This window comes from Pelophylax lessonae (assembly GCF_965119305.1).
Source record: "Pelophylax lessonae genome assembly, chromosome: 7".
NCBI classification, from domain to species: Eukaryota; Metazoa; Chordata; class Amphibia; order Anura; family Ranidae; genus Pelophylax; species Pelophylax lessonae.
The window spans coordinates 221282547-221307322 of record NC_138774.1 but is presented as its reverse complement, the minus strand read 5'-3'; the positions used below and the strand labels follow the sequence as shown (position 1 = coordinate 221307322).

Below are 24776 nucleotides of genomic sequence, written 5' to 3'. Positions count from 1 at the left end.
GAAACATGAGATGGTCAGAGACTGCAGCCATGACACAGGAGATGGTTGGTTGCTGTAGACTTCCTGCAAGAGATGGTCAACAACTATGAACATGCCATAGGAGTTGTTGGAGACTGGGGACATGCTCTAGGATACAGTAATAAATTGGAGATATGTTATATGGGACTGCTAGAACTTTCTGCTATACCAAGGCAATTGGGAAACATTGATTAGTGTCTTCAGGGGCCCTGAGGGCTGCACAAAGTGCCAAAGGCCTGTAGGTTGGGCCCCAGAAGAATCCTTCATATCATTTCCAGGTCTAGGAGAACCCCTGATAAATATAATTCATTGGGGTTAGTTGAAATAAGTAAAAGAAAATAAGTAAGAAAAATGCCCCCTACTTGTGGTCAGTGGGACTAATGTAAGTATGCAATAAAGATCATACCTGGAGTTTAGCTTTAAAAAACAAAACATGATTTCTGTTAGCACAAGATTGCATGAAGTCAGCCCAATGTCAGCTCATAAACTAAGCAGAGGGAATTTTCTTTTTGCAAAATTTATTTTTACTTAGCTTAGTAAATGGGGTGAAGTTGTGCTGACTTCAATCAACCCATCATGTGTGGTCAAAAATCTTGGTTTGTTTTTACATTTCCCTTGCACATGATTGGGTATTTTTTTGGCAGACTGAATTTTTACTTGTTTACCTTGTTCACCATTGTAAGAGTGTTCACTTTTAAAACTAAATTGTTCTTCTGCTTTAGCAAAACAGGGTCACTGTCTCCCAAATCCTGAGTGTTCAACACTGAGTCAAATAACAATGCCCTGTAGGTAAATGAAAAAAAAATCGTTAAGGCCCATTCTCATGAACGGCCGCCGGTGAGAATACAGGGGATAAACTATCCCCATGTACATGGTGTTCTGTTAAGCCGGCCATACATGGATCGGAATTCATCCGAAGTATCAAGGACCAGCTGAATTTTGATCCATGTATGGGCAGGCTGGTTGTACAGAAGTCCATATACTGATCGACTTCCATACAACCATAGGTGTGTGCAGCCTATTGCATTAGGATGTGCACCCCAAAACTCAAACATGCCTTTCTCTGCAGCCTCAGCTGCACTGGGCAGTGAATGAATAGGAAGTGCTCTGTGTTGAGTGGCTTCCTGTTCATTCACAAACTGAAGTATAGTAAGCACAGTTTACTATACTTTAGTTATGAATGGACACAGTGAGTGAAGGGGCTGGTATATTACATATTTACTAGCCCCTTCCGCCACTCTCCATCCTGAAACATCCTCTGCAGGGAGAGGAGGGAAGCCAGCAGCACTTTGGGGTGGGGGGCTTAGGGCTGGGCATTAGGGGGACTCGGCCCCACACATAGTGATTAGGGTGTGCCCAGTCATACCTGGCACACCCCCTGTGCATGCCTATGCATACATCCACCCTGCTGGGATTTTGATGATAAATCAGTGTCTCTGGCTACAGTGGGCAGCACTGATCAGTGTGTTCTGACGGCAGGGAAGTCTCTCCGCTGTCAGAATACAATGACTCAGCAGGAAGGATTCCCCCATCCACATTGAGTGTGTGGATGGGGGAATCAGGTCTATTTTTTTTTCTTGTTTGTTTATTCAACCTACTGGTTGAAAAAAAAAAAAAAAAAAAGAATAATGTATGGGCTGCCCTATTAGACAGGAAGCAGTGAATAGGATCAGGCAGTTAACAAGTAACCACAATCAAACGTCAGCTGAACTCTGATGACACTCAAACTGATTTGTCAGGCTCAGACAAAGTAAGGAAAGCCTAATGCCTCGTACACACGCAACGATTATCGGCCGACCGATCGGCCGTCTTTTGTCCAGTGTTGTTGTGTTGGTTGGAATGTGCCTAGACTGCACATGAATTTTCTCGGCCAACAAAAACCAACTTCAGAAGTGATGTCATGTGCTGGTTTACTTTCCGTGTGTTTTTTCTTCTCTGAACATGCCCAGTCTTGCTCATCACATTTTTGTCTGCCGAAATCTGTACTGACTGACCGAAAATCGGCCGTGACGGCCAACAAAAATTTTATAGCATGCACACCAGATTTTGTTCGGCCGAAAAGTCGGAGTCGGTTGTCGAAAGCATCATACTAACAAGCTGAAAATCGGCCAATCGGACGTTGGCCGAAAATTCACAGCCAACTATCGATGCGTGTGTACGAGGCATAAGGCCCCTTTCACACTATCCGTCCGTCGGACGGAGTCCGTTTTTCTCGATCCCCCGCTGAGCAGGAGGATGACAGCTGTGTCTCCGCGCTGTGTGCGGAGACACAGCTTTCAGTTCCCCATGCATCTCTATGGGGGAAATCGGATGGGAAAGGACCGTCGGTCCTACTCATCCGATCCCATCCGATCCGATCCACTGGACGGATGGAAAATAGGGTTTCCATCCATCCAGATTTGACGGATCAGATGTCAGCGGACATGTCTCCGCTGACATCCGATGCCCCATAGGGATTCATGGGGGGGACCGTTCAGATCCGCAAAAACAACGGACAGGCGGATCTGAACGGCCCGCCTGTGTGAAAGAGCCCTAAAGGCCTGTACACACGATCAGAAAATCTGTGGGGAAAATTCTTCCGACGACCGATCTGTCGATTTTCGCATGGTGCTTTCGACAGCCGACTCTGACTTTTCGGCTTACAAAATCCTGATGTGCAGGCTATATAATTTTTGTCGTCTGTCAAAACAACGTCTGATTTTCGTCTCATTAGTACATATTTCGACATAAAAAAAAGCATGCTCAGAGACGAAAGAACACATACAAAACAATCCAACACATGACATCACTTCTGAAGTAGAATTCTGTCGTACGGGAAAATTTGTATGAAAATAACCTCTTCACTTTCCACATCAAACTAGCATGCCACAAAAAACGGACGACGGATCGTTCGATAATCTGATCGTGTGTACGGGGCTTTAGGCCCCTTTCACACTGTCCGTCCGTCGGACGGATTCCGTTTTTCTCAGCGGGGGATCGATCAGGAGGGTGACAGCTGTTCCCCGCGCTGTGTGCGGAGACACAGCTGTCAGTTCTCCATACATATCTATGGGGAAATCGGATGGGAACGGACCGTCGGTCCGTTCTCTTCCGATCCGATCCACTGTGTGAAAGAGCCCTAAAGGCCCTAAGGCCTTTAAAAGAACTCAGATCACTGGTTCCACTGCACCTCACACCGCCAGAAATAGGATGTCTCACACCCCTCCTAACTCCACACGATATTCAGCGTATTCAGTGAAAGGATCCAATGCTCCAATTTCCAGTGAGAATAATATGAAGGGGACTCATAGAGTAGTATTGCTTAAAACTATCATTTATTACAGACAGTTCCCCTTATCCCCACAAACATTGCACTTACAGATGAAAGAAAAAACAAGTATAAGCATCAGTTAGTATGCAGAAGGTAACCTGTGCGGTCTGGTCCCGCTACACTTCTTTCGCCCTCCGTCGCTTACTATCGGCTGATCAGGGGTTCCCGGGTAGCGTGTACGGCTTTCAGGCGTTCTGTTACCTAGGTGACCGCGTGCTCACGCACTGACGCGTTTCGTCATCATGACTTCAACTGAGGGCGTAGGCGCACGGAACAGTCACTGGTATTTATCCTCCTCCTCCCCGAGCACTTAACCCTTTATAACGCCCTCTCCAACAACTAATGGCTTTGTGACAGATATTGGGAAGGATCTCCAAAGTATGATCAGATGTTTTAATTTGGCTAGTGTAAGGGATTAGCTCGGTGGTAGGCGTGGATGACCCCTTTGGGGGTGCGTTTTCACAGAGATAGCCGATTAGAGGTTGAAAAACAAGACTGATTTATTCATGCAATTTACTTAACACAATTGCAAGCATCAAAACAGCCAAAATAAAATAAAAGACAAAATAAATCCTTGCCTCTGTGGGCGGCTACCTTCTCACAGCTGGAACCTACCTAAGAAGTCTTTCCAACCTACTGTTGGGCCGACACTGCTGATCCTACAGCAGACACTCAAATGTCCATTTGTTTGCTTTTCACACAGCACAAACATTGTCCATTGAACATGTCCCTTTGTTTTCTTTCACACAGCACATGTTCATTTATAACAGGATCCTTTACTCTTCAGATTCTTCACATTGAACACAGTTCATTTAACAGGTCCCTTTACTCTTCACACTCTTCACATGGAACACTTTGTCTTCTCACCTTTGAGACGTCTTCACTCGTGGTTACCCTCCTTAGCTTCACATCGCTTTAGGGGGTCTTCTCCCATGCTCACCAGCTTGTCGGGAGGCACACATCCGACTGTCCCCCTCTCCCAGCCCACACGGCGACAGGCGGCAGCAGTCCTTCTCCCATGCCCACACGGCGTCGGGAGGTACACGTATGTCTGTCCTCCTCTTCCCAGCTCACACAGCGACAGGAGGCAGCACTCAATAGATTTTCTCTGGACAAATTATAGAGTCCTTGATCTCCTCATTCTGAACAGCTGAATGGTTTTCAACTTCCTGCTGGCTCTCTCTGCAGCCAACACCCTATAGTATCAGTGAACTTTCAAAGCAGGTGGGAATGTGTCTCCTCTCAGTGACTACATTCCCAGATTTACCTGACTTCCTGTCACATACCCCCCCCTCTTGTTTCAACCCTAGGGTTGGGACACATATTTCCAGGCACGCATGTGTCAGGCACTGCTGACTCACTGATAAGCCTCCTATTATCCTCAAGCTTCCGGATGAAACTGTTTTGTCATCTTCATTGACAGATTTCTCATAACTGCCACACAGTTTGTCTCTCATCTCATATACACATTCTTCAACTGCATTTTTGGCATCATTTTGCTCCTTCTCGTTTCTGTCATCTTCATTGACAGCTTTCTCATAAATGTCAGACAGCTTGTCCCTCATAACCGTCTGTCCAATCCACCATGGAGGACCGTGATCCATAGGCAACTCAATTGGGCTAGTCTTAATGTCTTCAACATTCTTAAGACGCCTCTCTCTGCAATCCATAAATGTTTTCCACAAAACTTTGAGAACCTTTGCTTCACTAAGCTTTGTTCCAAGTAGGGACTCTTGACATCCCTCTGTGACTTGAGTCTCTCCATACATCTGTACACAATCATTGACTTTTTGTTGTAAAAGGGAATGATCTTCCTTCTTGAGCTTTGCTTGCTCTAAGATGCTGTGCAGAGGATTTTCCAATTGAGACAACAGGCTGTCACACATTTCTTCAAAGTGACCCCTGTTCCTTTTCCCAGAGATATCAATATCATTCACCAAACATTTCATATTCATAGGCAGATCGGAAGCATTTGCACTCATCAACTTCTTAAACTTTTCGCCCTCCTGAGCGAGTCGCAGTAAAGGCCTACTATTTGATTTGATATTCAGTTTATATTTCTTGCCAAACTCTTCACAGAAGTAGTCAACCAGAACATCATCAACTTTCCTTACACCAACATAGGGGTTAAAGGCAACAACACAGTTGAACCCAGCGATCTGGGTGGTATCCATTATAGACCTCCTCTCTGCATCAGTGAAGAAGCATGGAACTGCAACACATTCTTTTACAGGTTTCTTCAATGCACTTTCTGCTGAACTATTTGACCGCTCAAGGTCACCTAGTTCTTTTTCTCTATCTGAATTCCACATGGAATGCATCTCAAGATCACGATCAAACTTCTGCCACCCGTCTTTCACCAGTTCCATTTTGGAAACACTCCCTGAAAGGCACTTATTCATTTGCTTCACGTTTTCACCAACAGCCTTAGTTTTCCCCACTAGGTTTTCAGCCTGAACTGAGAAATCATCACATTTCTTACTCAGCTCCTTTGTTTGCTGAAGCTCTAATGATACATTTTCCAATGCTTGAAGTTTTTGAAGGAACGGTTTATTCCAAAGGGGTGATTCAAGCCACATGTCATCACATTTCTGAGGCTCACTCAGGACAGACCCCAAAACACTGATCCTTTTAAAAACTGCATCAGGCACACTATCCCCTCTTTGGGACAGATCCTCTGTTGCCTGGAATTCCTCTTCCAGTTCCTGCAACGGAATCTTCATCTCTTCTACTTGCTGTTCTAAGGCTCGCTTAGACTTTTCTAGCTCCTGAACTCTTTTCACAACATCATCCTTGGAGCTGACCAATTCTTCCATTTCTGTACGCAGCTGTTTGTTAACACTTTCTAGTTCAGCCTTACACTCTAGAGCTTCCTCCAAAGAGCGAGCCAAGAACAGGGCTTTGCTCTCGTTATCACGCACCTCCGTTTCTGCACGGGCGCGTTCTTCTGCATATTTTGCAGACACAGTCTTCTCTTCACCAAGCATCTGATCAAACTTCTTTTTCACATCTTCAACACACTGTAATGAACCAACGCTTTCTTCCATGCGTTTTTTCATATCCGCTATCTGAGCTTGCAATGTTGCGACTTGCTCTGATAGGTTTTTCTTTGCTTCCGCCTCCTCTTTTAATTGTTCCAGGAAGCCATTTTTCTCATCTTCCATTTGTTTGAGCTTTGTGCTAAAACTCAGCCTTTGACACCTCTCTTCCTGTAAGAGTTCCTGCGTGTCTTGCAGCTGCGATTCCAAGATAGAAAAATCTTCCGCAATTTCTCTAGATTTGCTGTCTGCTTGAGAAAGCTGATTTGTAACATTGTCCAACTCAACCTGCAGTCGGTTTGCCTTCTCTGACAGCTTAGCACACAATCGGTCACCTTCTGACACCTTGACTTGCGATTCCAGAAGCTGTGCCTCTACTTTTTCCCTCTTATGTTCACAATCTTCTTTTCCCTGCATAAGAGCCTTCACCTCATTGGCTAGCATCTGGGAATAAGAATGTAATTCTGCCACACAGGCTTCTTTCTCCTTTAACTGCTGCTGGACACGTTGGGCTTCCCCTTTCCAACTTTCACAGTCCGCACGCCATTCATTTACCACATTGCTTAAAGTAGTGAGCTCATACACAGTACTCAGTAATTTAGCCTCTCTTTCACTTTTCTCTTTGTCGCTGAGAGACAATGTCGCTTTCAGAGCAACATTCTGTTCCTGCGACTCCTGCAGGTCTATTTTTGTAACTTCCAAACACTGAAGACTTTTTTCCAGCTGATTACGCAACTCCAACATATCAGCCATACTTTGCTTCTGCAAAGTCTGAATTTCACTTTCCTTTTCCATGAGGATGGTATCTTTCTCCATTATAGTCTCTCTGCGTTTTTGCAACTCGACCAAAAGAAGAGCAGTGGATTCTTCCCACTGTAACACATGAGACTTGAGTAGTTCATTCATTTCCTGCAAGTTTCTATGCTCCATTTTAAGCAATTCCAAGGCTTGTTCCTTTTCTTCCATTTTCCGTTGCAAGGCATCCAACTCAGCCCTGCACACATACTCGGTTTCTTCCAAACCGATGGCCTCCATTGGCTGCTGGCGTCTCTGTTTCCAGCCTGCCATGCTCTCTTGGTGAGCCTTTTGTTGAGCTGCAAAGCTCCGCTGAAAATCCGCATTTGCCTGCTGTTGAGCTGCATTTGCCTGCTGTTGAGCTGTATTTGATATAATCAGTTGTTTCAACATCTCCTCCATTTTGAGCTTACTTTTCATCTGAGCACACTGCGTCTCCATAGCAGTTTCATCAGTGTTGCTAGGGACAACAACCTTCCTCTTTAGTAGACTCTCTTTAGGCATGGATGGGGCTGGTTCAGACGGCAACATCCCCTCCATCCATAGAATCCGGTCTCTCATTTCATCTATCTTTGCATTCTTCAGGCGTTTTGAACGCCCCATCTTCAATAACTCCACAAACAAATTTTTCACAGTCCAGCAAAAAATTTTCAGACCACTGTCTCTTTAACACATGTAGTTGTTCTCTCTCTTGCAAGATCTCTTTTCCTGCGCACACAGTTTGTGCAGTCACTTGCACCAGACACAACAAAGTTCATCAAATAATTTTGAGACCGCTGTCTCTTTAAAACACTTTTTATTTTTTTCTGTCAGGATCTTCTCTCCTGCACACATAGATTGTGCAATCTCATGCACCAGATAAAGTTCATCAAACATTTGCACTTCCTTGCAGGGATCTCTGTTTATGCCCACTGCATACCTCCACCATATGTAAGGGATTAGCTCGGTGGTAGGCGTGGATGACCCCTTTGGGGGTGCGTTTTCACAGAGATAGCCGATTAGAGGTTGAAAAACAAGACTGATTTATTCATGCAATTTACTTAACACAATTGCAAGCATCAAAACAGCCAAAATAAAATAAAAGACAAAATAAATCCTTGCCTCTGTGGGCGGCTACCTTCTCACAGCTGGAACCTACCTAAGAAGTCTTTCCAACCTACTGTTGGGCCGACACTGCTGATCCTACAGCAGACACTCAAATGTCCATTTGTTTGCTTTTCACACAGCACAAACATTGTCCATTGAACATGTCCCTTTGTTTTCTTTCACACAGCACATGTTCATTTATAACAGGATCCTTTACTCTTCAGATTCTTCACATTGAACACAGTTCATTTAACAGGTCCCTTTACTCTTCACACTCTTCACATGGAACACTTTGTCTTCTCACCTTTGAGACGTCTTCACTCGTGGTTACCCTCCTTAGCTTCACATCGCTTTAGGGGGTCTTCTCCCATGCTCACCAGCTTGTCGGGAGGCACACATCCGACTGTCCCCCTCTCCCAGCCCACACGGCGACAGGCGGCAGCAGTCCTTCTCCCATGCCCACACGGCGTCGGGAGGTACACGTATGTCTGTCCTCCTCTTCCCAGCTCACACAGCGACAGGAGGCAGCACTCAATAGATTTTCTCTGGACAAATTATAGAGTCCTTGATCTCCTCATTCTGAACAGCTGAATGGTTTTCAACTTCCTGCTGGCTCTCTCTGCAGCCAACACCCTATAGTATCAGTGAACTTTCAAAGCAGGTGGGAATGTGTCTCCTCTCAGTGACTACATTCCCAGATTTACCTGACTTCCTGTCACACTAGTTATGACATTTTGGATCTGTACTCAAATAGTACTTCAATATTTCTGTTCCAGATAGGAAGAAATGAGGCTAAATGCCACCAACGTTACTTTGAAGTATCACAGTTACTGATGAACTAATTCTAACCATATAAAATTACTGCGATTCTCCGTCCAGGAGATCACACATCTGATCAGAGTTTTAGGTGTATACAAACTTCCATCAAACTTACATAAACATGTGTATCAAATACATATGTGAATACATATATATATACGAAAATGTATAAACCTGAATAAAATGATTACTTAAAAAATATATAAAACATGCATATGTATAAAACCACTTGTAATATAAAGCAGACTATTTAGACCAATAATGAATATAGAATATACATCAAAATCATAATCTGTTCCCTCTAGTGTAGACACCACTATAATAAATTAGTAATCTACAAACCCGATTCCAAAAAAGTTGGGACACTGTATATTGTGAATAAAAACAGAATGCAATGATGTGGAAGTTTCAAATTTCAATATTTTATTCAGAATACAACATAGATGACATATCAAATGTTTAAACTGAGAAAATGTATCATTTTAAGGGAAAAATAAGTTGATTTTAAATTTCATGGCATCAACACATCTCCAAAAAGTTGGGACAAGGCCATGTTTATCTGCAAACGTCTGGGGACTGAGGAGACAAGTTGCTCAAGTTTAGGAATAGGAATGTTGTCCCATTCTTGTCTAATACAGGCTTCTAGTTGCTCAAATGTTTTAGGTCTTCTTTGTCGCATCTTCCTCTTTATGATGCGCCAAATGTTTTCTATGGGTGAAAGATCTGGACTGCAGGCTGGCCATTTCAGTACCTGGATCCTTCTTCTACGCAGCCATGATGTTGTAATTGATGCAGTATTAAACCTGTATTTCTAGCTTAAATTGAACACTAACTAATGCTACAAAGGCAAAAAATGTAGGATATTGCCAAAAAAGGGTGTTTTTTTTAAAACCAGATTATTATTGCAGTATTTCAAGCTTGGATTTGAATGTCACAAAAGCACATATGCAGTACTGGTGCACTGAGCTTGTATAAAATGGCTGCCGCCGCCCACCTAACTAACAGATGGATAAAAGTTATTTTTCTCTGTCACTAGGCTCAGGGCAGGGTAAAAAGATTGTGCACTGCACCCACACAACAAAATCTATTTAGATTGCTGAGTTCTTCTGAGCAAAGATTCTGTCCTATTCTCTCCCTCAATGCAGCAGCCGCAGCCTTTCCCTACACTAGTTAGAGCAGAGTGACGTGCGGCGCTACATGACTCCAGCTTATATAGAGGCTAGGTCACATGCTGCACTGGCCAATCACAGCCATGCCATTAGTAGGCATGGCTGTGATGGCTTCTAAGGGAACACAAGTTAAATGCTTGTTGATTGGCTGCCCTGCAGCTTTTTAAAACGCGCTATTAAATTGCAGAACACCAAACTCGATTCCGAACATACAGTAAAATGTTTGGGTTCGGGTCCTGGTACAAAAAACCCTAAAGTCTGGTACGAACCCAAACTTTACAGTTGGGGTTCGCTTAACCCTAGTTCCAAACCATTAGACTATCACAGATTTTTTTACTGCCCCCAAAGACCACAAATGCCACAGCGCACAAGGGTTAAACCCTACCTTTGCGTGCCCCTCCATACCTGCAATGCTCTCTTGACCTTCCTGCAACCCCAGGAGTTACATGTCTGTACCTACCTACCTCCGTTGGCATTAAGGAGCACCCCATCGCTCTGCAAATAATACCACGTGTCGACTTCCAGTTCCAAATGTCTAATAACCAACCCATTGTTCCTCACCACCAATCTCCCTATTTTTTATTCACCATAATGCGTGCTTCATTCACCCTGTCCCCAGACTGTGCCAGGTGCCATGTAGTGCAACCCACAATGTCAGACCAGATCATTATTTGGTCTGGGAAAGAAGAACAGAGCCACAAAAATTAAACTTAACACCTAGGTCATTTCCACCCACATGCAGCAACAGTATATCAGGAGACCCATCCAGTCTTTCCAAGCGATGCACCTGGAACAACCCTGCTCCACCATATACCCGGTAGTCCAAACCATCATACACATGCCTCCTGTCTGGAAATGCCAAATTGCCTACCATTAGGCCTAACATCTGCCCATGTTGCCCCCCCAAAAATGCACTAGTGGCCCAAAATCAAATGAGGTAGACTGCGATACCCGAAAAGAGAAAAAAACAAAAGCATACCACCAAACATTTACCTGATAGCCCCTTACAGCTGGAGACAAAACAAGTAGATTTACTCCTACACAGTAGTAAAGTGAAGGTGCCCAAAAAAATGAGGGAGCGCATAACTTTGAAATTTATCAGATTCCCACCTGCCAATCCATTTTAAGACAGATACAGTCAAACCTATCAAGCTGCTTCAGTGGCTGTTCCAATGCGGAAGGAGTAAGAGGCAAACTGCTTGCTGTCATAACCTACAGCAGCGAGGCATTTCCCAAAAACAGAAATGAACTGATTTCAACAAAGCCACGCCGTCCTCATGCATGAGAAAAAGACCCCCCAGCGATAGACGCACCTCCAGAAACTCCTCAACTGATCGAACTGGACAGATAGGAGAATCCCAAACTATAAACAACTGTATTTACATGCTATTTACCCCTTGATCTGTTTTTTTTGCCTAATAAACAAGCCCACCAAATCCGTCTTGCAGTCCACATAACCCACCAGTAAGCCTCCAGAAACACTGATGGATGGGCTAAATAACACTCACCTGTAAGGTGCAAAAGAAAGTCACCATCCAAGCGGCTTTACAGCAAAGAGTCTCATAGGCTGATGTACAAAGAAACCAGCCGCCAAGAGTCTGTCGACTCTCACCTCTTCCTATATCCTCCAATAGCCTTCCTGACCAGGAAGTCCTTGGCAGTCGTGTCATTTAAAATAAAAGGCTAGACTCGCCATATTGCAAACCACGGCCGAAACTGAAAACCCCCCACCGTAATTCCATGCACTAATGTAAAATGGCATGTACTGTATGTAGTGGAAGGGCTCCCCATGCCAACGCCACCTTACCCTAACAAATCCAGCCATTAAAACCATACCTTGGAATAAGCCGACCAAGTGAAATAAGGTGGATGCAGGCACAGAATTTAGAATTAATCCTGTGGCGTCTCCAAGGCTATCCCCAAAGCCACTGAGGACAAAGCACCCCTTGGTGCTCCGCTCCAGATGCCAATTCGCAAAACTTGACCCACTGGAAAAGGGACAAAGCATCCACCAATGTATTAACATTTCCTGGTAGGTGAACCGCATAAATGAACACATTCAACTGTAAACAATGTAAAACCAAATGGTGGAGAAGACACACCACCTGCTGAGATGAAGCCGAAAACCGGTTAATAACCTGGACCACACCCAAATTTTCACAATTGAAAATGCACCTTATATTATTAAAGTACCAACCCCAACCTCCATTGCCAGAATAATGGGAAATAAGTCAAGCAAGACCAAATTCCCAAGGAATCTATTGTCCCGCCACTCTGCTGGCCAAGGTGCAGCACTCCAGTCCTTGGTAAAATAGCTATAGCCAGTTGACCCAGCTGCATCTGTGAACAGATCCAGATTGTAAGTGTCAATAGGTCCCGACATTCACAGAGAGCACCCATTAAAAAGGTTCCAGAAACACGTGCCAAACCATCAAGTCCTTACAAAGTGCCTGCGTCAATGTAATGTAGTGTTGGGGAGATTTAGCACCTGAAGTAGCTGCCGACAGCCACCAACAAAACACCCTGCCCATGAAAATAAACATGACAAGCGAAAACTATCTTACCCAACAATGAACGCAACTGCTGCAACTGAATCTTCCGCTTTCCAATGGCCCCATGAATTTCCAGCTTGAGAACCAACAGCTCTTATTTTGCCAAACGACACTCCAAACGACCTGCTGAGCTATGACAATACCCACAAAATAATGGTATATCCTGGGCCGTCTGTCTTTTCCGGGGCCATAGAGACACTGAAACGTTCAGCAATGCATTGGATCATTGTCAACAAAAATACCACAGAAATTAGAAGAAGGAGGACCCACACAAAGGAAGTCCTCCAAATAGTGAATGACAGAATTAACGTGTGCAACATTCCAAGAAGGAACTAAGCATTTAGAATAACGTACAACAATAGAAACCCATAGGAAGGCAATGATCCATGTATTTCTCCCCTTGCTACAATCACTCGAGGGGATAGAAAATGGTGGGGTGGACAGGCAACAGTCTGAATACGGAGCCAATGTCTGTCTCAACCATAAGAGAACCCAGCCATTATGATGAAACACAAAACCGCTGCATCAAATGAAGTGTCTGAAACTGTGCATGGTCCTGGGTCAATGGCAGCATTGCCAGATCATGGTCAGAACACGACAGAGGATGGATCAGGCAAACTTGTTAGGTTCCTTCTTGGGCACAACCCCAAGGGGTGAAGTCACCAGATCCACCAAATGTTGACCCTCAAATGGACCAGCAACACGCCCAAAGTCGATTTCCTTTCGAAGTCTATCCATAACGACCCAAAGGTGTTGAATCGCTGAACGTAAATTCTGTGCAGCAGGCGGAATCACAGAATGAGAACACGGAGTACAAAAACCTTCAGAAAAACCATATTCCAATAAAAAAGCTGTTGGCTCATCCGGGTACCTACTTAGGATAGAATGCATCGTTTTCCCTTTCACCAGCGTCATCCCTTTCACCTGCAGACTCACCGGAATGTCCCTTACTGTGCTTGAAACAAATAAAGAGGGACTGGGCACCACCACATCCAGAGCATTCGTATTTGAAACAACAACAATTCCCAAACCTGCACGCTTCCTCATTAAATTGCCCACAATGCCCCCGCTGTTTTATGGCCGGTTGCCCTGGGAAAACAGAACCCCTGACTCCCCCTTAGAAAAACTTAGAGGTGGCCCACACCAAAGTCATCCTCTTCATCCACAAACTAACATATTTGTAGCCCCAGCGCATTGATGGTCGCATGGCCTTCTGCTGATGTAATTGCTCATCCCTAGAAAGCCAAGCCATTCCTGCGTGAACCCTGCAAGCTTCACCAATAGTGTCCAGGTAATAAAACATCATGGAACAATGCTCTGGCGTCTTTTCTCCTATCACACGCCAAAACGGCAAACGCCTGCAGCCACTTAGCAAAGGTGCAGGGGATGTGTCTGTACCCTCATCTTCCTTCTTGCTCTCCTCCGGCTTCAACCTCTAAAGTAAATTTCTCAAATAGAAGTAGGGTAAGAATTTTGACATACTCACCCTACCAGGTGTGTGCAAGGTTCTTGCACTTCCTGTTCAATATGAGCACCCAACAGACCCTCAAACAAACATACACCTCACATTTGCTGAATCCACAAGGTGCATGTTGTCCTCACTCTTCGGTTTCCTTTGTCATCCTCTGCAACTTCTGCAGAAGAAGTGGAAACTCTCCCTAAAGACACCGACAGGTCCCGCATACCCACGGGCATTTCTAAAACAGAGAAAACTGGTGCCACTGCCGGGTGGGTGGACAGAACCACAGCGTCGCTGGAAACAAGTGCTTTTATCCTCCAACCCCCAGTAACCCCCATTTCTAGCAAACCCTCTAAAGCTGACTGCAAAGAAAAAGAAGAATAGTTAGGAGAAAGACCCTCACCTGGCTGCCCAAGACTGGGCCCAACAGCAGCAAATCCCGTATATTGCGCCACATCGTCACACGATTCTGAAACCTCCCCTTTAGACCTGCTGGGGCTCCTAGTTGCACTGAACTTTAGAAGAGGACTTCAGGCAGAAGCGTTCCAGCAGCGGGGACCGCCGAGCACGTGTATCATCCCAGTCCCCTTGTGAAGCAGCTGCAGAGTTTCCCTGTAGGGAATCAGACAGCTGACTTTGCAACCAGGCAGTGCCATTTGCACCTGCAGCAGCAAAGGGGGTTCCAAAGGAGAAAATCAAGCTCACCCATCCCTGCTGTGAAGTCGACACCCTGAAGACCCCCACTTGCAGTTCTCTCACCCTCCGATGACCACCGATTGAGGTATTTATTTCTCCGCCTTTTCCTGTGTATGCCCAAAGCTACTCCTGGACCCCTCACTTCCCACCAATCAGGTCACATGTAATCATATCCATCATGCCTTAACCATTTACCTCCCTGTCTTCCCTCTTCACCCATTCATGCATGCCCTGCGCCTTTTTTTTTCTGCTTTGGGCCCACCTAGACTCATAAGGTTTAATTAATTGCAGCAGAGTAAAAGCAGGTCTCTTGTCATACCAGATAGGGCTTCATCTGAGTACCTGGAGTTCAGATTTAACTGCTGTTTGAGAGTTTGTTTTCCTTTACAATTTTCAATAGAAACATTTTCTGTCCTCATTATAAATGCCTTTTGGTTTCTAGATTGGACTGGCCCTGGAATTCTACACCAAATGCATCCAGCATCAGTTGATTGAGGTCTACTCTCTGTGGGTAGTTTTAGGACTTCTTTTGGAAAATAAAGATCTAGACAATTACACAGCCACATAATAACTCTCTCTAATCATAGTATCCCATGAGCTAACACTTTAGTATTCAGCATGCATGACTCAAGGAACATCTACTTAATTTTTTTTTTTCAAATATGCCATAATATATCCATAGGAAGGAAAACTCTTGGGTACCCGAGGGAAATCTATCAGGAAAGGCAAATTTAATTAAAGGATTTTGTCTCTGAGGACTCTGGGTAATTTCCATTACCAGCAGATAACTGTTAAACAAACCTCAGTGCATGTTAGACTAGTATATATCACGATACGTCTGTATCAGTGCGTAACTTCTTGCCACGGACGTCTTGCTTGGTTCTCCCTCGCTGATTTTCCTGAATGAATAGAAAATAATTATTTCCCCAGGAACACCAATAAATTTGGTAGCCCACGCAAAGGAATTGGCATGCAAACAAGTTTAAACAGAACATTGTAATAAACATCAAAAATTTATTTTGAAAACAATTTTTGGATTATTTAGCTAGTGTATAGTTGGATATCTAAAGCAGTACCGGAACAAACTTCTTGGCAGTGGGAGGACACCTAGGTGTGGTTGGCTGGGGCCAAGACTGGAATGAGTATTGATGATGTCAAGGGGGTCTGAGTTTCTGTGTTCAGTGTTGCTGGGCTTTTGGAGCCTACATACAGGGGACTTTGTAGCGAAGCATGTGACTTTAACATGGATGACTTACAGTGGAACCAAACAGTGGAAGATGTGTCTTAAAAAACACTAATCACCAGTATTGCCTGTGGTCATTCTACAGCTGATTAATTCCCCAATACAGGCAGTCTCCGAGTTACGAACACCCGAGCTAGGAAACGACTCGTACTTACGAACGGATGTCAATTTCAGTCACTTGTGCTCCACGCTAGTCACAGTTACCACTGAGCAGCCATCTTGCACCACCAGACACATTAAACACTGCAGTAGTGTATGTATTGCATGACCACAAGAGCCCCAGGTAACATGACTGCACACCCAGAAGCACCCGAAACATCCCACATCCCTGCACAGGCTGAGGTTGCACTTAAAAATGCACTGTTTCAACTTACAAACAAATTTGACTTAAGAACAAACCTACAGTCCCTATTGTGTTCGTAACCCGGGGACCGCCTGTACTAACTTACCTTGCCTTTTTCTGCGCTTTGTATATGTTTAGAGGTGGCGATCTTCGTAAAGTTAGGGCTTTGCTTCTTTATGTCAGAACTGCCCCCTTGATGACTGGAAATCTGTTAAATGGTAGGGGGATGTTTAAGAAGCAGCAAAAGAGGTTTAGAAGTCACAGATCTAAAGAATGGATAACACAGATGCAGGCCAATCCTTGCACAGCAGGTCTTCAGGTACAACATCCTCTCCAGCAGAGAGAACAGTGAGCAGCATAGTAATGACCACACCAAAGTACATTCCAAACCTGGTGAGACTTAACATCAGAGGTAGCTGTACTTTACGTCCCACACTGGTCCTGATATACAACTGTTAGGCTGAAGGCACAGGAGGGTGTACCCACACATACCATGGAGTACACTGCTATTTTTCATGAGGAATCCAAGACAAAAGGTACTTTGTGTTGGGCATTGTTTAGGCACAACTAACATGTTTAGATGTTTCCTAAATTCAGTAAGATTAAAGTGTCAATCTCTGAAAGTTCTGCCCTTCTGGTGACTCCTAACAGGTGTCAAACAGAACAATTACAGGATACTGGAATTTCTAAACAAAACTGAACCCTATTGAAATAGATACAGCAATCACTGCTGCATATTTCATACTAAAAAGCCCTTGATTCCTGTTGACTTGGGGAGGATCGTGGTGGTTGGCTCTGCCATCACTCTTAGAGAGATACCTGCCTGTTTATGGTCAAGGCTATAATAGTAGTGTATCTTGCCGGATGATCGCCTATTTGTTTATTTTTTTTTATGTGGAATCTATCATGGTTTGCCTTTGAGATGGCAGTTAGGAATTTGAGTGGAAACATCTCACCTGTGAAGCCCTTGAGAGCACTTTGGAACTATGTGAAGTATCAGGTTTAGTTGGCGTATAATCTTGTACTCGAATACCTCTAAATATATGTGAACTGTTTTAAAGTGAACCTGTGCTTTGCCCGTCCAGGGCCCCCTGCAGCGGCACATTTTGCCCCTACCTTTGTCTCACCACCATCCCTGGGAGGATGGCTTCTGTAAGATCCAAGTGATAACTTGAATCTTACAGAGAGCTGAAAACTCTTAATACTGTCCCTGTTTGATACACTGTGTGCCTAAGCAACCAATTACCAAGCAGCAGTGTTGTGTTATGGTAGGAGGGTAGTTCACATGCCCCTACACCCGCCAGTGCTGAATATGTCACTTCACATCTCCTGGTAAGTAAAGAGTAGGTAAGTATAAGCAGCTGCAGGGCTTGGATTAAAGTGACCCTGATACTTTGCCCTGCACAGGCAAAACACAGGTTCATTTTAACTGGCAAAAAATGTGTAATCCTGTCCAGCAACACTGGTCATGCAGGCGTCCCTGCCAGACAGCATAGCCAGGTCCCTCACCTGATTTGATGGATACTGATCTCCAGCATGAATGGTGAGGTCCTTACACTTGTCACCCTGCTGCTTCTTGTCTTAGCAAACTACAACTATTAGAAATTGATGGGTTTACTTCCGCTTTAAGGTGGCCTCCCAACCACATGTATATAGTACCCAAAATACAGAATTCCTCCATATGTTGCTTCCTGACCATGTCCTACACACTTGTACTGATGTATGTGTTACATTCGGAGGGACAGGTTGAGCCTCTCTCTGCCCATTCTACCAGTCAGCTCTTTGGGAAAAGTTTATACTAGGAAATGCTCAAACTGTTCATGTTCTTGGGGTCATCTGGTGAATCGCAATTCCAGAGCAGACCACAGGTCCTAGCAAGTCTCTAGTTGTGTGTGTGTGTCCCATGTGTCTTTCCATGTGTCCCCTGGGATTCCCCCTCCCCCCTCCCCTCCTCTGGACTGCTCTCTTCAGTCCCTTCCTTCAACCCCCTATGTCACTACAGGACACAGTATTGAGAGGAGAGAACCAAAGTGTAAGAGGGGCCAGGCATCCGACCAGGGCTGGGACAAGGGGTGGACAGGAGTGGAGGCTGCCCTGGGCACTGTGATATCATGATAGCAAGACAAGGAGATTGAGGTAGAAGAGGATTTGTGTTGGAAGGGGGAATTTGGGGTGTGGCTGGGGGTAAGTATTGTTCTAGGAGAGAAAATTTGGGGAGGGGGTGCTAAGAGTGGTGAATTAGGGAGATTTGTATTGGGAGGGGGAAAGAGGATTTGTGCTAAGAGGGGGGATTTGGGGGGAATTTGTGCTGGAAGGGGGAGTTTGAAGTGTGCGGGGGAGATGTGTAGTAGGAGCAGACATTTTAGGGGTTGAGGATTTGTGCTAGGAGGGGAGAATTTTTTTGGGGGGGAGGGCATTTGAGCTGCGGGGATTTCAGTAGGAAGTGGATTTGTACTGGGAGGGGGGGACTTATGCTAAATGGGTAAGCATGCATATTAGTGCTCAGTGTTTTTATGGGGGGATTTTTACTGACACATAATTCTCATACATCTTGGGGGAGGGCGCAGTTTGGCAAGTTCACCCTGGGCTCTAGATGACCATGTCCGGCCACTGCATCTAACGCACCCAGAATATATTTCAGCAAAAGTATTCTATAAATACAGCAAACATCAGTAGCAATGGCCGCAGGTGAGGTAAGTATTAACCCTTTTCTTTGCAGGAATTACCTAATTTTGTAAATAAAGAAAGCAACAGAGGCACTCTAATGGTCATCTCTTAGCTCGATCTCTGCAGCTGTATTGTAAAAATCCAGCGCATTGAAGCTCTGTGGGTGGGCGCCTGCTTTTACCGCTCGTGCTTTTGGTTGTCGTAATTTGCCATTTACCCAGATGATTCCAGTAAGGTCCATTTCTCGTCTCTGGATGTAGGCAGTGCTGTATCTTCATACTGGTGCTGCAAAGATATAAAGTAAAAAAGTATAATTTTACATCGGGAGGTCTCCCCACCCTCCCTCTACCCAAAGTAAAACATTTTTTGTAAAGATACGCTTGAAATGAAACATAGATTTCACCTTGCTTGATTTCTTTGTGTCTTAATAGGCAGAACTTGGAAGGACAAAGAAAAGGTGCTACTCTTTACCAGGATCTGACTTCACCTATGGACAGAGTAGTTTTCTGAAAGAAGGAGGCGTGGCTACAGGTATGTTGGTGTGATTTTGTGCCTAACAAATATAATGCAGTTACAAACTGTGTTTTCATCATCAATCACTTCAGCTCCTGCAGCTGTATACCCTTTGTGGGCCAGAATAATTTCCACATTTCCGCTTCAGGCCTATTGCTTCAACAAAAACGTTATTATTACTTATTATATCAAAGTAATATATACTGTATATTGTTTTTTTTTTTTTTCTTTAGGATAAATAGGGCTTTTTATGTTGCATGAATTGTTTTTATTTTTTATATAATCTGCAGGCAAAAAAAAAGCAATAAAATAAATGCTTTTATAATTTAACCAGTGATAGTTTACTGTTTACTTGTTTAGAGTTACTGTAGATAAAAAGTTCAAAGCTAATTCTATAATTTGTTCCATTTCTAAAAACACAAAAATTATGTTTGTGGTGCTAAGCATAGAAAGTTTGTTTTACATTTTTTTTGCCACAGAAATTAACGTAAAGTTAACGTAAACTTAAAGTAAGATAGGGTCCTTTCACACGGCCGCTCCGTGTGTCCGCAAATCATCCCATACGTTTGCGGATGATTTGCGGACATAATGTAAGTGAATGGCATTGCGGATGTCAGCGGAATACCATCCGCTGACATCCGATTTTCCTCCTTTCAGTTCTGTTCCGTTTTTTCGAATGGAACAGAACCCCATTTTTTCTTCCGTGTAAAAAACGGAAAGGAAGGAAAATCGGATGTCAGCGGTGTCATCCGCTGACATCCGCAGTGCCATATACTTACATTATGTCCGCATATCATCCGCAAACGGATAGGATGATATCCGTGGAAAAAAAAAAAAAAGTCCCGCAGCGGACCTTTCACACGGAGCGGCCGTGTGAAAGGACCCTAAAGCGCAAAAAAAGGTTTAATATATGCATGGATTGGTTGTAGTAGTCACATTTACCTGGACTTGTTCTTCAATGCTGCAGACATTTTGTAGCTTATCCAAGATTCATCAGTTCTTTTACAAACTTTCTATAAATTTTGAGTAAATAAGGTATATACATATGTCTTCATAACAGATGAGGTGATACCAAATGTACTGTTGATAATACACATACTATATATTACAGCTGTGATATGGGGGTTGTGTAGCTTTCGTAGTAGGTGCGTTTGTCAAGTCCATGTCAGTCAGCACTTTGGTTTAAGGCTGTCAGGAGTGTGTAAATACTCCTGTTCTTTGACAGCTGTTGGTCTCATTCCAGCATCCTGGTTGTGTCTACGATGCATCCCTGTCTGTCCACCTGCATGGTGATTTTTGTGGCCAGTCTCTGGGTGGAGACCAAGCCTGATTTAAGCCAGCCAAGCCTGCAGTCTCATGCTTGTGATAGTGTGTGTAATACATGCAAGCTTTATGTCTGTCTGTCCTGATCTGCTGTTTGGATTCCCCTATTTATGGCCTTGGATCTGATGTCAATTATTCTCTGAACTCTGCCTGCCTTTTGACTTTGGATTGACCCCGACTATTGTGAACCTTGCCGGCCTTTTACCAGGACTTTCATTGAACCACTCTGCCTTGTCTGCCAACCGCAAGTACCTTTGATTTGCCTGGGGGCAATCAAGTAACAGTAGACCTGCTTGCCTTATAGGAAAGGGGGCTTCTTTAGGTGAAGAAGATAGAGACTAGCTATAGTGTTTTACCACCTGCGTTAGAGGTAAGTGTGACAATGGCAGCCCATTTTTATTAAAAGGAAACTGAAAGTTCATACAGTATAAAGTTTCCCAAAAATTGGGTTCTTCTTCAGCAAAAACAGAAACAATGGAAAATGACAAGCCACCTGTCTCTTAAGGCTCACTCTGCCTCGGCCACAGTACCCCACAGCACAGGCCCACTCTTAGCCTCTAAGTAGAGGTTCTCCTGATACCCTAGGCACTCTCACTCCTCCGAGACTCACAGATTCCTCTGGTCCTCTGGACTCTCTCCCAGTTACCTCAACTCCAATATCCCAGACTCTTGCAGTCTCTCAGACTCTCTTAGCTGGTCCAACTCTCTCAGTCCAATGGCCTGGAATCTCTCCCACATGGTGTGCTGTCTTGAGTACATCACCTTGTTCTCTAGACAGGAGCACACCTCCCTCCTGGCTGCAACTACTCCAACCCCAACTGCTCCCCTAAACTATACTCAGATTTGCCTTATATTGCTCCTGCACACCTGTGCAATCACACAAGCTGCAAGAGCCAAGTCAAGCCTGGACACTAGATTAAAGGTTCTGTCCCGCCAAAGACACTTTGGAACCTTCAAGCTCCCGGCTCCAATCCGGAACTACCAAAATCGGAGAAAACATATAGCACAGCTTTCTCTGTTCACTATAAACATGCCAGATCCACTCAAATTGCACCTTTGAGAATCTAGTGTCCTTTTTACAACAATTTGCTAAATTCTCAATATTGCAGGGATCACACAGGATATTTCAGGATGAGTACTGATTAGTTCCAAATATAAATATCTATTCTGGCCTCATAATGTAACAACTATAACAGCGTATCAAGTTTATGTGAAGAATTATTGCACTGATACTGTAAACCACATGGATTTTGAGGCTGGTATAATGGGTGGATTCCAAACTGGTTAAAGGAGAAGTCCAGGCAAAACCTAACTAATGCTAAACCTGCTCTGTACCACATTCTAAACCTAATCTATTTAACCCTGTAAAGCAAAAATCGCTGTACTTACCTATTTTTCAGCCGATCTGGTCTCCAGCAGTTGAAGCTGTGTGTAGGAGAGGACCGACAACGGCTGTGAAATGCCTAGGAAGGGACGTCACCCTCAAAGTTACTTTGGGGCTTCCGTTGTCGGATGCCTCTCCTGCACCCGATTTCAGGCACAATGATGAATGAAAAACTATGTTTCACTTCATTGAAGTTGAGGATTGGAGTTTTCTATGACCTTGCAATAGCCTGTTTTGCAGCCAAAAACATATGTGTAATTAGGGTTTGTTGATGTTTAGTCATGTTTTGTATAGGCTTGTGTAATATGGCTTCCCATGGGTTTTAGCAAATTTTTTCAGGAAGGTACCGAATTGATTAAATGGTATACTCAAACTCTGAGTTTGTGAACTCGGGGACAAGCCCACTGTATGTGTGGCATAGTACCCGATTGGGTGCAGGCTCTAAAGAAATTACGAGGATAGGACAGTTAGGGTTTAAATAGATGAGCTTGAGTGTAGTACTGAAATATAAGCACTGGTTCCAGTGCATACATAAAAAGAATAGGTGAAAAAGGGCAACTTTGACAGATACCTCTTCTAATGAGAAAGCAGATGAATAAAGTCCATGAAACCTCATTGATGCCCAAAGTTGGATCAATGTAAAGAAGCTGTCCCAAAATCTCAACTTGCAGAGGCCTGCCAAAAGATAGGGCCAAGAGAAGAAATTGAATGTTTTATACATATCAAGTGAAATCAGTAGTAGTTCCTGTCAGTGGTGTTTCTATGTGGCTCACATTTAAATACCAGAGGATGCTATCATTTGGCATTTAGGAATGAAACCTATTTGACCCTTCTTGATTAGGAGTCCTAGAAAATGAATCAGTCAAGAGGTCAGAATTTTAGTCACAAGCCTGATATCAAAATTATAAGGGTTATTGGATGAAAATTAGAACAAGTATTGGGGATTTTGGTATAAGAACAATGCTGGCCATTAACATATCAGCATCAAGTTTTCCCCATTTCTTGATATAAATCTATAAAGAATTTCGTAATATGGGTGCTAGTAGGTCATGGTGATTCTTATAGAACATGGCAGAAAAGCAATTTGAACCTGGCGTTTACCTGTTTTTGGTTTGTAATCTCTAGATTAACTTCCTCCTCAGTGATATTGCTCTCCTAAGCATCCTGACAGGAGAGAAGGTTTGATCTAAGGAAGAAATATGTTCAATGGTGAGTGGAGAGGGGTCACAGTAAAATTTGGAGGGATGAAATAGGAATTAATCTAGAATTTAATGGGAAAATTCCATCCTTGTAGATGAAAAAAGGAGAACAAGTATAGATAATTAAAGAAGAAGGAAATTGGGAGAAAAAAACAAGAAAAATGCAGGACAGGAAGGAAGTGGGAAAGAAGATAGGAAGATACAAGGTTATGGTTGCAAGCTGGACTTTCAGCTGGTGTCTCCAGAGGCCTATGAGGCCAAAGAGTACCCAGGAAATGGGGTTGCAAAGAACCAGCTAGGAAGAGGAGTCCCTAAATAATAAGCAAAGATAGAGACTGATGTGATAATGAGTGACCTATAGAAGAGAGTATAGTCATATGCATACGCATGGGGAAAAGGTAAAGAAATTCTTATAGGAGATATCTTCAATTTATCTAGGTAGGTCTGGGTAACTTCATGGGAGGACCATAGGAGAAAGACATAAACCAATGATACAATTGGAACATACAAGCTCAGTGATAACAACATGAATAAAGCTGACTAAAACAGAGTAGTCTTAGAGTCCATTTACCCTAATGGATGGACCCAATGTTGTGAAAGGTTTATTGGGAGCTCTAATGCCAGATCTTGAAAAACACCCCTGAGAACTCTCTTAGTATCCCCTAGATAGGTGATAGGATTCGTTAGATTTAGTGCTCGCTCACTGTATTCAGTGGAGCTGGATGTATTTTGATAGATAAATTAAACTTTCCTCACTGTATCCAGTGTGTCTATAATTATTGTGTCAGTTAAATTAACCTCTGTTGACTGTAGCCAGTGCAGCTGATTAACCATTTCTGGACCGGAAGGATTTGCCCCCTAATGACCAGGCCATTGTTTTGCGAATCGGCACTGTGTTACTCTAACGGAAAATTGCACGGGCGTGCGACGCTGTGCCCAAATTGATGTCCTTTTTTCCCACAAATAGCGCTTTCTTTTGGTGGTATTGATCACCTGTGCGATTTTTATTTTTTGCACTATAAACAAAAAAATATCGACAATTTTGAAAAAAAAAAAAAAAACAATATTTTTCACATTCTGCTATATAACATTCCCAAAAAAAAAATTTTTTAAATATAGTTTATTCATCCTTTAAGGCCAATTTGTATTCTGCTACATATAT

At 43.6% G+C, this 24776-nt stretch overlaps 1 protein-coding gene across 1 annotated transcript in view; it reads left to right on the top strand.

The window, feature by feature from the left end:
* CFAP77 (cilia and flagella associated protein 77) overlaps positions 1-24776 on the top strand; it is a 322878-nt gene that overhangs the window by 177949 nt on the left and 120153 nt on the right. Inside the window, exon 2 of the mRNA XM_082262788.1 lies at positions 19627-19726. Coding sequence (XP_082118914.1) covers positions 19627-19726 — 100 coding nt within the window. The remainder of the gene's footprint in view (positions 1-19626; positions 19727-24776) is intronic.